The sequence below is a fragment of the Parasteatoda tepidariorum genome, chromosome 6, assembly GCF_982258835.1.
Source record: "Parasteatoda tepidariorum strain Cologne lab strain chromosome 6, Ptep-v5.0, whole genome shotgun sequence".
Lineage (NCBI taxonomy): Eukaryota > Metazoa > Arthropoda > Arachnida > Araneae > Theridiidae > Parasteatoda > Parasteatoda tepidariorum.
Genome location: NC_141760.1, coordinates 14,163,049 through 14,178,028, shown reverse-complemented (window position 1 = coordinate 14,178,028; position 14,980 = coordinate 14,163,049). Strand labels below are relative to the sequence as shown.

General features: G+C 32.6%; 1 protein-coding gene across 1 annotated transcript in view; it reads right to left on the bottom strand.

Annotated features, from left to right (window-relative positions):
* The window catches only part of LOC107452714 (uncharacterized), a 68,785-nt gene that overhangs the window by 16,756 nt on the left and 37,049 nt on the right, over positions 1-14,980 (bottom strand). The window contains exon 2 of the mRNA XM_043049188.3: positions 2,918-2,979. Coding sequence (XP_042905122.1) covers positions 2,918-2,979 — 62 coding nt within the window. The remainder of the gene's footprint in view (positions 1-2,917; positions 2,980-14,980) is intronic.

Here is a 14,980-nt window from a genome sequence, read left to right as displayed (position 1 = left end):
CTGCACGCGAAGTCGAGAACTTTACGGTAGAACAGTTTAACGAGGACCCATACCGCACACCCTCGGCCTCTACGCAGGCTGATCCAAGTGGTCACCCACCCGCACACTGACCGTAGCCAGTGATGCTTGACTTCAGTGATCTGCTGGGAACCGTGTCTTAACGGTCAGTCCATTGCGGGACAAATGAAAATTAATGTGGGAAAACTGGATCCTACTATGCGATTTTCCAGTCAATAAAAATGTATAGACAACAATGGAAAACTGCTACATCATCATTAGATTTGTATATACAGCAAGATTCACTATTGCACACACCTGCAAAGGCCGCTTATAATTGAAGAATTAACAAATTGAAGGGCTGATAGCACAAATCAGTTGTTGTTGTTATTGTTGTTGTAGTTCAGTTAGATCGCACTAGAGCACAATCGGCTATTGGCGATGGTCTGGAAAGCATCCCTGAGTATGATCCGAAGACATGCCATCGCAATTTTGATCCTATGCAAGAGGGAATGGCACGCCCACTTCAGTAGCCTGACGAACTGCACGCGAAATCGAGAACTTTTCGGTAGAACAGTTTAACGAGGACCCATACCGCACACCCTCAGTCCCTACGTAAACTAATCCGAGTGATCACCCACCCGCATACTCACCGCAGCCAGTGATGTTTGACTTCGGTAATCTGCTGGGAACCGTGTCTTAGCGATCAGTCCTTTACGGGAAGCACAAATTAGAAAAAAACGGAGATCTCAAATATCCAGGGTTATGACCGGACTCGAACCTGCTACCTCAATGCTGCAAAACGTTCGATGGATCGGCGAGACCGCTCGGCCAAAGAGTTATTTATATTTATTTATTCACAAATGCAGACTTCTGTGATCATTATAAATATGTCTTATAAGCTCTTGTCAAGTTGAACAACAGACAATACTAATTGGAAAAAGACATCACAAACAAACATAAAGAATTACAGCTGGATTCGCCCCAGCTACCTGCATGTTAAAGAGTGTTTGTGCAGATCAGCGAAACCAACGGAATTTTTATTTCAAAGTTCTTTTAATTATATATGTTTCTTGGTGTTATATTAAAATAATATTCAATCAGTTTTTTAAAATCCAAAAATAAAATTTTTCAGCATAAAGTTTTGCTACGACTACAGCAAATCCTTCATAAAATGTGTGAGAGTTTTGAGCTATGTGCGACTCGATTGATGCGGGAAAAAAAAATTCCAGAGTTAAATTTTCACCAATCAAAAATCGTGATGGAATTTTTTAATAAAATTGATATTAATATTTCTGCACACTTTTACTTTTAAAATTTAAGAATATTTTAAATTTAAACTAATTTTCAAATATGTTAAAAAGATCGTCAATACTCAATTTAAACAAAATTGGCCAACTAAACAATAATTAATGTTTTTTTTATTAATTCAATAGGATATATTGAGATGATCATATCAGGATTTATCAATTTAAAAATCATGATCTTAGTTCAATCGATTAATTCAATTTCATAATTCATTGAAGATCAGTCTTAAAAGAGTTCAATATCAAGAGGAGTGGAATTTTATTTCAAAGAATTTTTTTTCTTTTCAGATTTTAAAATGCTTTTACTCTCTTTTTAAGTTTCGAATTTTTTTTTATTTAAAAACAACACAATTAACCGAAAAGGTCGAAAATAATTTAAGAAATAAGATAATTTATAATTCCAGTTTAACAAATCAAATTAAATTCGTCATTTTACAAATAAACCTTTTTAAAAAAATAATTTCATAATTCTATTCAAATCAGATCAATTTTTTGATTCTTTGCAAATTACATCTTAGGGTTATTATCTTTTGCTGAACTACAACCTTGGTAGCGAATATAAAAAAATATTTACTACAAAAAAAAAGGTTAATGTTCTTAAATATTTGGTGACCAGTTTGAAAAATGTGGTTTGAAGAAAAACGTCCTTAAAATTCTTCTGATAATGCTGCAGGACTACATTATTATTCTTAACTGGATCATGTTTGAATAAAAAAGTTTAAAAAATTTGCTTACAGTTAAAAGTCACACTTTTAAACAATAATAAGACAACAGAATTTATTTAATTTCTTGCTTAAGATTAACAATTAATATTTTTTAATGTTGAAATTGTTACTAATTCCACTTTCCAATATCAAAATGAAATCAAGCGAATTTTTATGGCAGGTGTTGCGCTTCTTTTTTTTTAGTGGTGCCCTCGAAGTCCAAGAATATGACTTCGGACACGCACACGTCACGACCCGTTTTACAGGGAGAACCCAATTATACTCCATTCATTCATCCACAGAATTTTGACCTGGACCGGAGAACGATCCATCTCCAATTCAGTATCCCCAGAGGTATTAATTTGTTATGGGAACTTGGAGGACTTTGTGACCCCGACAGATTAAACGTGCACCTGTCACCATTTAATACACGAGGATTCTTCGGCCGGCTGGATTCTAACTCCCACTCTCACGAACACGAGTCCAACACTCTACCAACCAGGTGGGACGTTGAAATTAAATTACGCAAAAGATAAGCCGTTTTTATACCACCCTAATTCTTTTTTTTCTTTTCCAATTCTATAAAATAATTTTATAATTGCTGGTAGTAAAGCTGGAATGAAGTAATTGATTTTGTCGCCTCGTTTCGAATTTTGCATGAGTAACACTGGCACCGTTTCTTAAAGCATAAACTTTAAAATTGTGCCAACAGTTTTGCCTTTTTAAAAACAGTTGCCGCCAAAAAGAAAGTTTGTTTACACAGAGTTAGTAAAGAAGTACTATTATTTTGTCTCTCATCTGTATTTTCAAGCGTATTTGGTTCATAGGTAATGTGTTAAAACAATTTGTTCCATCAGTGTGCAATTTTTATAGGTTGTTGCCAACCTGACAGTAAAAATTAATTCTCACCTCCTTTCCCATGTGTGAACTGACACAGGATAAACTATCTTGTCGATGTCGTTCATCAGTGGCTGCAAAATTAAAAGAGAAAAATCTATTATTATCAGGTCGTTTGTTTATTTCACCAACTCTTTTGGTTGATAAGTTATTGCGTTGTAAGAGTTGAATAAATGTAAAGTGAATCTTTGCTTATAATGTGACTTTAACTCAGAATTCATTACCATCAGAAAGAAACTTTTATGAAGAAATTGACAAGTATGTTTTTTTACCTTTGCAACCAGGACAGAAATCTTATACAGGTTGTCCAGTAAATGTTTTTTCATAGCCGTCGTCGAACAGCCGACCCAATTTTATGAGTTAACGACTACTAATGTTCAACTACGTAGCCTTGTAATTTTGAACCCAATTCAGAAGACGAGGGAACTCCCGGATCGAATATTGGGAGAAATTTGCCTTCGTGGAGAACTTTTTGATGGAGCTAACCTGCATTTGCGTTACATGGAGAGGAAGACCACGAGAAATAACCACTGTTAGCCTGACGGCAAGGGGACTCTCACCCATGATTCGTCTAATACTGAGGATATTTCACGTCAGCACTGTGGTTCGTATCGACTGGGATTCGCGTTATTGGAAGGCGAATGCTCTATTCCCTGGGCCATCGCGGCTCTCCCGTAAATGTTGAGACAAACTTCTAGGAGAAGTAGAGCACGTCATAAGGAATAAGAGTTACCTAGGAAACCATGACCGGAAATGTTATTGTATGCCGCTAAGGGCGCTTTAATATTATGAATTATTACATCGTTGACCTTAGAACATCAGGTATATTTATTTATAGAAATTATCTTAATTTTTTGTTTTATAATTAATTACTGTCAAAAACTGCGTTCAAATATGTAGAGTATTAGCTGTTTTATCGTCATTTAAGGATTTGGCGACTCACTGCACGAGCTCGCTTATTATTAAATTACGATAAAGCAGCATTTCTGTGCCTATTTTAACGGAACTCTTGACAAAATCTAATAGTGATATTTTTGAGTAGTAGTCCTCAGTGGTAGATGGATCATGGGTTAGAGTCCCCTTGCCGTTAGGCTACTCGTGGGTAGTTTTCCTCTCCATGTTATGCAAATGCGGGTAAGCTCCATCAAAATCTCTTCCACCAAGGCAAAATTTCTCCCAATACTTGATCCAGGAGTTCTCTTGTCTTCTGGATAGGGCTCAAATTTACAAGGCTACGGAGTTGCACATTAGTAGTCGTAAACCCAAACACTGGATCGGCTGTTGAACAACGGTTATAAAATAATAGTAACATAAAATTAACATGAAAATAAAATAATTTAGAAAAATAAAAGTGCAATTTCAAAGGCACATGTATGACATGTCCATAATGGCAAGCTCCCCTAGCAGCGTAAGATGACATTTTCGGTCATGGTTTCCCAGGAAACTCCCAATCCTTATAATGTGCCCTACTTCTCCTAGAAGTTTGTCGCTACAACTGCTCCGCTTTCTGATAAAATTTTAATAAATTGGTAGTGAATTAAATTGCAAAACTTGTAAAATAAGGGTAATTACGCCCTCTTTTTCTAAATGTCAACACAAGATAACTGGCTGATAATAATAATGAGATAAGAGTCCCTAACTATGGACGTTATCTACTTCTTCATCTGATATAATAATTTTAAAGGGTGAAAAGGATATGAGATAACTGCGAGAGAGCAGAGATGTCAACTTGCTCCGCTTTATTAAAAAATATTTTCTAGTGGTAACGAAATTTAAGTTTTTTTTTAATGTAGTATTTTCAGTTTTAATTACTCTTTCCACCACTGCTTACATAAAATTCAAAGTATCAGATGAAATGCAAATTTTGAAGCATAATTATCTCGTGGTAACACGTGTAGAATCTGGGAGTAAATGTCCTCATTCTACAAGTTTTACTCTTTGCTGCCAATTTAATGCTACTTTTGCAGGGAGCGAAGCAGTTGCATTTCATTTATATTTTGAATTTTTGATATGTCGTGGTGGAAAAATAACTTCAATTTCGTCACCACTAGAAAATATTTCCTTCGCAAAGCGGAGCAAATTGGTATCTCTGTATATATCAAACCGGATAAAAACTAAAACCAACATAAAATTCATTTCATTGCAGCTTGTTTTTGAGAAGATTAAAATATCCATGACTACTCAAAATTTTTAAAAGGTATACCATGAAAGTATTATTACTTATTACCCAAAAAAATATGCAGTCATAAATATTTTATAATTTAGAATAGTAAAAACTAATTTTACTCCCTGCGAAAACAAACTATAAATGAAATGGTTTTACTGCCAGTTTTTCATAATTCCTATCTTAGTTACAGCCAACTCATACCGTCGTTGATAAATAGTGTTTCTTACTGGAAGCAATATTTGTGTTAGAATGTAAAGTTTTAATACTTAAAGTTTAACCAAAAAAAAGGTTTTATCTCCGTAACAAATGAATAGTTGAAACATGTAACTGTTAGTAGTACTATAATTGAAGATTCCGACTAACTCTTAAAAAATTCATTTAACACACATAAAATAGGGCACATATAACAGTCACAAGAAATACACATATTAAATGTGACAAAAGATTATTCTAAAGCTGATAGGAAACATTGACTTTCCTCAGAGACACAGCTTAACACAGTTCAGCTACTGAAGATAGACTAACTTTAATGTCCCCAGATCGCTTTCAGTTCTCTTTCACTATCTTCATCGTGATTTATATTTATGTACTTCAGTAAAAGTTACTGATCCCCCTTTCCAATTGCGATTTTCATACCTCTTCACTCAGATGAATTAGTTAGAGCTCCCAGCGCGGCCGATACTAAGATCCATAATTCAAATAGGAATGTACTCGGTTGCAAAATCCATAATGAATGGCAATAGCAGGATGTTCTGTGGTTCCTCAAAACTATTGTCATAATATGTATTTCATGTTTTTACAAAGTTAACATAAAACATTCCTGATCACCGTAATAATTCCATAACGCAAGGGCATATTAAGAGTTTTATGTAAAAAATGGTGGGAAAATGTATAGCATTTAAGTGGTAGCTGAAGCAAGTTCAGGGCTGCCAACTGCTACGCTTTTTGCAAAACATTTCATGCAGCGGAAGATAAAGCTTTCAGAATAAGAGAGCTTGAACAAAGCGCCGTTTCATATGAACTTCTTGCATCATTCACATGTAGTAGTGTGGAAAATAACTTTAAATCAAATTTACAAAGCAAAACACTCATATATCAGAACATAAACTTAGCTACCACTAAGTTTCGTGCAGCAAATTGTCAATCCTAGCCAAGAGAATTTCGATTGTTTTGATACCACTATTACAAGTTACATACCACTATAACAATTTTGGAGACTGCTAGAGGCACTGGAATAAGGTTTAAAGCGTCCCAGGTGCCCATTTGAAGGATCAGGTTAAAAAATGCATTACAATTATGAGTAATAAAAGGTTTCTAATATTTGCTTTCAATTTACTTTCAGAAAATAAAAGCAACTGTATGAGATTTCTCTTACAAATATACGTGAGAACTGTTCATAAGTCTAGGTAGTCACGAATATTTTACAGTTCCCCCCAAAATAAACTGCAGAAATGAAATGTTTTAACTACTACGTTTCTCTCTTTTGCGTTTTAACTTTCGTCTTGATAAAAATTAGAAATAGTAAGGTTTAGTAAGAGATTACTTCATAAATTGTAAAAATCAAATGGAAATAATAATGGTCTACTAAAAAATTACCCCATCACTGGTCAATAAGAATAAATAAAGTCTACTAAAGTATAGTAAGAGATTACTCAATCACTGATAGAAGTCAATAAGAAATAATAACGTAAGGTTTTACCAGTAAGGATTACTCCATTACTGGTAAAAGTCAATAAGAAGTGATAATGTCAACTAAAAGATTATTCCGTTGCTAGAAAAGGTCAATAAGAAATAATAACGTCAACTAAAGTAAAGTAAGAGATTACTCCATCACTGATAGAAGCCAATAAGAAATAATAATGTATGGTAAATGATTACTCCATTACTGGTGAAGTAAATAATAAATTATATCTAGTATGATATTACTGAATCACTGGTTAAAGTCAATAAGAAATAATAATGTCTAGGAAGAGATGACTCTCTTTACTGGTAAAAGTCAAACTGTCGAACAGGTTCTGGAGTAGTAACTGTTATCGGTGGTAATATTCTAGTTTCTCTATACTCATTAATTTCCCTCACTAGATCAGGCCACTCTTTTAGCAAATAATTCCAATCTTCTCTCGATGTCACTTCTTTCCAGTAATCCAGAGCGTACCTGATGGCAAACTTTTTCAACTCTTCGTCGAAACACATATCTGCGACAACAATCAATTCTAAAGTATAGGCCGGGCATATTTGTGACTTTAAATAGTCCCTGCATTTCTGTTTAAATTCTGGCAACATAAACTTATCGGCAAATTTGTAGAACTTGTAGGCATCTTCAATTTCCTCAAAGTTCAGCTCCGTATCTTTCAAGATAGTGCGTAACATTATCGAAAAAGCCTCATTTTCATCTTTATCGAATAAAAAAGCTGGGGCATTTTCTTTTGTCAGTATTCTTTTAAAATACTCTGACTTTTCGCTAAGAATCGCTCGAAAGGGATGATTTTTATCGTTAAGAAGCATAGTTAAATCGGTGTAGCCCGTCTCGCGTAAAAGTTCCTCCCACACGTAACTACTTTTGTGTGGATAAAAGTAAATGTCACACACCACAAGTAATCTTCCATTGCATGTAACATCCGAAGTTAACAAAAAGCTTTTTTTCATGCATCTATCGAAGCGAAACTTTCTAAATCCACCTCCTGGTTTTCGAAACGGGAAATCATCCGCATAGTCAATAGGAAATGATTGGGGAAATCTCCGATTCCCTTCAGCGTCTAGTACACACAACGTAAAGTTCAAAGTGAAGTTCTGACTTGCGTGAAGATTGTCAATTTCTTCGAACATCCAAGAAATGTATCCTTCATTTTCTTTACAGTAGCCGTTGGGGTAACACGACAACTTAAAGAACATATTGAAAATCATAGAATTCATTTTACCAGAACTGTTTTTTGTGCCCATGAAACTCACGCCACAAAGTATCTCTTCCTTGAATATCGACTCAGAAAATGAGTAGAAACACGAGAACGTCGTCGCATCTCGACAACGTGGAAAAAATAAAGGACTGTGGCCTGCTTTACGATTCATCTTAATTATAAATGATAGAAGCAATGACAGAAACGATAGCAACACTGGAACAAAAAGAAGTATCGTTATCTCAATCCCTGATATCGTTGCAGCTCTTGAAACGTCATAAGAATGCTTAAAAACAATAGCTCTGTCACCCACCACCTAAAATTAAAACCACATACATATATCTCGGTTTTGATAAGACCAGTGTCATTATCACAACAACAAAAAATGGGTTTAAATATTTATCTTGTTAGATTTCTAGTTACTTATCAGTTATCAAGGTGACAAGGTATACATTACTTTCATAGAAGTAAATAGGTTAATGTAAGGTGAAAAGCGTCTTTCAAAAACTCAATTCTCTTTACATCTTCAGTATATATATATATATATATATATATATATATATATATATATATATATATATATATATATATATATATATATATATATATATATATATATATATATATATATATATATATCAGGGTTGGCAAGGTTTAGGACAGAATGGATTAATCCACGGTTTAAACCCTGGTTTAAACCGTCCTGTCCAAAACCCTTTTACTCAAATTATGTCACAATTTTATCCGAACAATATTTAAGAGGTAAAATAAACATAGAACTAATAACATATTGATAATTAAATGTACCAGAGAATATTTGTTTTTAAAAGTGTAATGTTTTATTAATATTTTTGACTCTTCAATTTAAACAAAGGAAGATTAATCAGTAATCAAGTTCAATTGGTCCTCTCATTCAATAGTACATAACTGAATTTGGCCTTGCCATACAGTTTAAAATATTAGGGACTAAGTGCTTGGTTCGTCATAAACAGGTTTATTTATCTATAGTACTATTCAAGAATACTTTTATTTCATTCATGTTCAATTCTTTTAGCATAGTGGTGATACATCACCAGTGCCAGTCACTGAAACTGATGTTATGCCCTTCAAAACTGTTAATACCTACATTTTTCAGTTATTTTGTATATTCAATTTAAACTAATATATTTATATTTAAAAAACATTTTTTTTAAATAGATGTCTTTTTTATCATCCTGTAATGCAGAAATTATAACATTTTTTAAAAAAAATATTGTGAAAAATAAAAGGTTAATTTTTGAACAAATTTAGTATTTTTTTTTAAGAAAAATTCTTATTTTTTAATATTGCCATATTTATCCTTATGCAAAAATATTATTTATCAGTATTAAAAGCATATTTATATTTAAAGGATTAGTTATTCACTTTTGTTGTTCAATGAATTGTGGAGCTTCAAAAATTATAAACCTTTTCCTATTATATTATATTATTTTCTTTTAATAAGTTATAGTAAATTGTATAAAAAATATAAAATATTTATTGATACATGTAATTATTATGTGTACAATGGTTACACCTATAGAATTTTTACCTTTTACCAAAGTTCAAGGTTTTGGACACTTTAAGACAGTTTAACCCAGTTTAGGACAGTTTAACCTAGTTTAGGACAGTTTTACCCAGTTTAAGACAGTAAAACCCACGTATCCTGTCCAAAACCCCAACCCTGATATATATATATATATATATATATATATATATATATAGAGAGAGAGAGAGAGAGAGAGAGAGAGAAAGAATATTTAATTGGAAAGATAAAGCAGTTACACAAATATTCGTATAGAAATTTCAATACCAGTTTTTTTTTCCAGTTTTTTGAGGACGATAGTCAGCTTAGCATTTATTTGTGTTGTGATTTATAAATAAATAGTGATTATCTTATAGAGTTTTAATTCATTACTGTTGGAGGTAGAGAGAGTAAAAATTTCTCTTGCTCTTATAATAAAATATCTCATCCTCATCAAAATTTATTAAGGCGCCAGAGGCCATTTATCCATCCATCTTGAAGTTTTAACCTAAAGGTAATATTTTCTGTTGAATGGAATGCAAATTTAAGTGAAAAGAAAATTAAATATTTTGTTTTCGAGATGAAGATGCATCGCTACAAAAATAAGTAGCCATCGGCTTAAGGTTTAGTGTCTTTTTTTTCAGTTTTTTTTTTAAAGTAAACATTTCTTTGAATTCAGTGGTATCACAACTTTTAGTTTTTTCGAAAGAAAAAAATTGCAATTAAGCTTCGAAATAGGATGGTCTAAAAAATCAATGTTGGGATCACGATGTATGTTCGTATTTCGGATAAACCATCTTAGTGTTATTTTTCGTAGTATTTTATTCTGACATCAATAAGATGTCTCGATTTGAGCAATTCAATAATTTTTTTATACTTTGGATGGAAGTTTTCAATTCCTGGCCCCTTAAAACAGGTAGGCGACAGTCAGGGTAAAAAGATAAAACTGGTTCTTCCAAACTAGTTCTTCAGCAATTTATTTTTGAGTGGGATAATAATAGTTTATTTTATTTCATTCACCACAAATTAATTCAAAATAAAAATTATATAGCTATAATTTGAACTTAAAACTAATTCGACGTGATATAATTAAAGTGAAGCAAAACTTAATCTGTCAATTTAGTCATGCTGCCCTCATTTAAGGTACCACTTTTTATTTTCTTCCAGGCTGTCGCCACCCTGCATTTATAGGATTTACCTCACCCTATAAATCTTAAGTTAAATTATTGATCAAAAAAAATTGTTACATTACATAATTATATCGTTTAACATTTTAAAAAATAAATTTTAAAAATGCAGAGCACACAAATTTTCTGATTAAATGAACACAATTTTCACTATGAATGTAAACGCATATAAGAGAAGTAGTAGCAAATTGTTTTAAATAAAAATGACACAAAGTAATTTTAAAAAAAAATCTAAAAGACTTGCGTCAAAATACCTATCTAAAACTTTTCATTTCATAGTCTTATCACGTAACAGTTTGAAAATTTTTTTTAACTAACAGTGCTCACTTATTACCTGATTAAATGATCACAATTTGCCTTAAAAGTGTACAAACATAAAGACAGCATTAATAGCAAATGCTAAAGAAAATAAATAAACATCTATATCTTTGAACTTTATCAGTGTACATAAAGATTTTTTTTCTTCTTTACAATCATAAACTATCTGATATTAAAATACTTCATACATAACTAAATGAAAAAAGAGCGTAAGTGTTATCATTTATCCTTATCTTATGGACCTCTGGATTTTGATCACATCTCCTTAGTAATTCGTTATCACAACGGAGGTGAATTACATTCTGCAATAGGCGCTTACAGATAGTCACACAAACAACATTACAAAACCATTTACGATATTAGAAATCGTATACGATGCAACCAGTTTAAGATGATAACACCGTATACCTTTTACTTAATTACGATATACCTTTTTTAAAATTTTGATGATTTTGGAGTTTGATATGGATGTGCCTGACAAACAGCTTTCTAGTACGTGTGATATTGTACCAGAAAACCAGAAAATTGTACTGGATGACGGTAAATCAATCCCGAGCTCCTCTGAAAATCAGAAAAAAATTAAAAGGGGTGACGGTGAACCACTTTTGAGATCGTTCAAAGAGTCCCAAGGGATTTCATCAGGTGATCCGATTCCAACTACCTCCGAAGAGCCACTAGTGTTTCATCCAAAGCCTCTTCCGTTTAACCACGAAGAGTATCAAACCTACATACCAGGAATTGGGGATACATTTCCATATTTCAGAGATGTAGCCGATTTTCGATTGATCTACGTGATTCCTAAATCACTGTTACTAGATGAAACAAATAATGAGGGGGTGATGATTCAACTAGACGAAGAGTTTCAAACGGGTGAGGAGGCTGAATTTTTCACGCGCTATTTCACCTTAAAATGTTACCCGAATGGTGATTGCAAAGAAAATGAAGGTTACATCTCACTGTTATTTGAAGAAAACACAAGCAAAATGTTCGTTCAACTAAGCAAATTGAGCATCACGTTCGCCCTGCTAGATGTGGATAAAAATCACAGATTCCCGCAATCTTTGACAATGGACCACAACGATATACTGTATCTCAATCCAGACAACTTGACAATTGGCCTCAGTAGGTATATGAGAAGAGACGCATTGTTGTCTTCCGACGCTTTTTGTGCTGAAAAATTACTCGTACAGTGTGAGGTGCAGTTCCACATGATTGACAATGTTCTGCAAGAAGTGGAACCCCCATTTGTTCGGGAAGACTCGTACGATGAAAAGTCAGTTCATCATATTTCAATTGTTGTGAATGCCGGCCATCTTCTGTGGACGATTCTTAGCGAAAAGTCGCCGTACTTTCACAAAATAGTAGTTAGAGACCGCAATACAGTTATAGCTATGTTTGACGAAATGGAATACAAAGCTTTCGACGTCATCGTGAAGTGTATAGTCAGCGGCACAGATCCCAGCATGCACGGTCTGAGTATGCAGAAAGTATTCAATCTCTACGAGTATTCTGATTATGTTCTATTGGCGGAATTCAAAGAGATGAGCAGAGACATCATCAAGGAAAGGATGACAGCTAAAATCGCGTGCAATGTGATCGCCATGGCGGATATGCATGGCGATGCTGATTTGAAAAAGTTCGCGATTCAGTACGCGATGGAGCGTTGGCGTAAAGTGACTGCATCAAAAAGTTGGGATATTTTGAATAAAGAAAGGCCGGATCTGGCGAAGGAAGTGAAGGAGTGCAGAGTAGCTGAAAATGAACCTCAAATAAAGAGAAGGAAAAAAGTGTTAGAGACTGAAACGGAATATGTAGAACAATTTCAGTACTATCAGTGATGAATTATTTTTCACGCGTGTAAATAATTAGTTCAATTTTTCCGTGGAAGAATATCGTGCAACTTAAGTGATTTACGGAAACAACATCTTGAAGGAAATTTTTTTAAAACGTTCTAGATTTAAGAACATTTTAGGGTCAACTGTAAGTATAGAATAATGTTTTTTACTAATGTGCATAATTGAAAGAGTTTTCAGATAGTTGTTTGTATAATAAATATGTTTTTTTTAAAAACAAATTTCGTTTATACGAGGTATTCCAAAATTATCATCTTAACTTCTATTTTTAGACTCCTTGTCATAAGCCAGGTAAAAAAATCTACACAAATTGAAGGTCGTCATTTAAGATCATTAACCAGAAAGAGGACATGAAAGACATCAAAACCAGTTTATTTGCCTTAAAAGTGTTTCTAATGATCACCTTTCTTCTAATCTCTGTTTCATCCAGCCACCAAACGTGTTTTGGTATTTTCACTCCCACCTCTCGCCGCAGTTATTTCGTTAACGTTTTTTCACTTCCTCGCTTCAATAAAAATAGTGTGTAATTTATAGTGTGTAAAACCGATAGTGTGTAATTTTTAATAAGCATTCTAAAATATATATGGAGGACAGTCATTAAGGTACCATTAGTACTTGATTTGTTTAAAGAAAAAATAGAACTTACGGGGCCTTAGCATATAAGGAAGCCTAGATGTTTGTTGTTGTTAACCGAAAAAAAATCATTATCTGATAGATAATTCAGGCAAGAAAATATTTCTTAAAAAATTTATTTTTCTGAAAGTAATGTTTTCTATTCTACTTTTCCATGTTAAGCTACAGAGAATTATATGAATTTCATAATTCATCATAAGTTAACACGGGAGTTATTTTGTTAATTAAATCAATAATAATTTTTTTCATTTTATTCATAAATATGCATTTTACAGAATTTCGGTATCAAGTTTTTATAATTGCTTTGCAATCATCTTTGTTCGTAATGAATTAAAAATTTTACAGAAATTCAGAATTTGTTTCGTTTTGTATATTTCATCTACTATTACCCCTGCCTCATTAACGTTCGCCTCTTCATTATTTATAACTTTGAATTCAACTTACAGAAGACTTCTATTGACAAGAAACAAACTCATCTTCGTGGAAAGTATTTCGAGTGAAATTAACAAACCTTAATAACCAATTGCGATTATCGATTGTAACCAATCATAACCTTATTATACGTTAAAACCCAGTTATAATTTTCAATTGTAGACAATCATAACCTTATTATGCCTTAATAACCAATTATAATTATCAATTGTAACCAATAACAACCTTATTATACCTTAGTAACTAATTATTAATAACCAATCTATAAACTGTACACACTCAGAAAAATAAATTCAAATTTGAACCATAATATCGGAAACTTCAACCATATTATGATAAACATTTCCTGTAACTTTAATAAAGAAATAAAAGGAACCATACTTCTGTTCAAGTTTAGCCATACTATTGTGCATACAAGTATAAGGTGTGTGTTAATTTGCTTCAACTTCGCTTCATTTAAAATTGCTGAACGATATTATGGTTTAACCCGCTCAAGATAACCTTTTTTTTGAACTTATGATTATTATTTTTTTTTCAATTTCATTCTTTTCTCTTTTGTAAAGAAATAAATTCATTTTTAAAGTTTTTATACTTCATTAAAAAATGAATAAATGACAGAGTAATGAAATAAATATGGAAAAATATTAATCTTTTGCAGTTACTAACCAACCTTTAATTGACAAAGACTACATCATGTCAGAGGCACAATCAAAAATTATAACTTTAGGTGGGGTTTTTTAGGATTATAAATTGAATTATTTTTATGATTTCACTTTTGGTATTATAATATTTCAAGCATAGATAAAGTTTGCAAAATATTTTGATTTTATTTGTTAGATTCATATGTGTCCAGTGAGATCACCTCAAATTTTTTGAAATTTGTCTTGTTAATTTTTTTACGAGAGGCATATCACTTCAAAAATTGTTGTTTGTTTTTCAGTGGCACAATCTATGACCCAGAATAGGACTACAGCCACACACGCGTCACAACCCGTCATTCATACATACATAGCTCGTAATTTTGACATGAATCAGAGAGCGATCAATC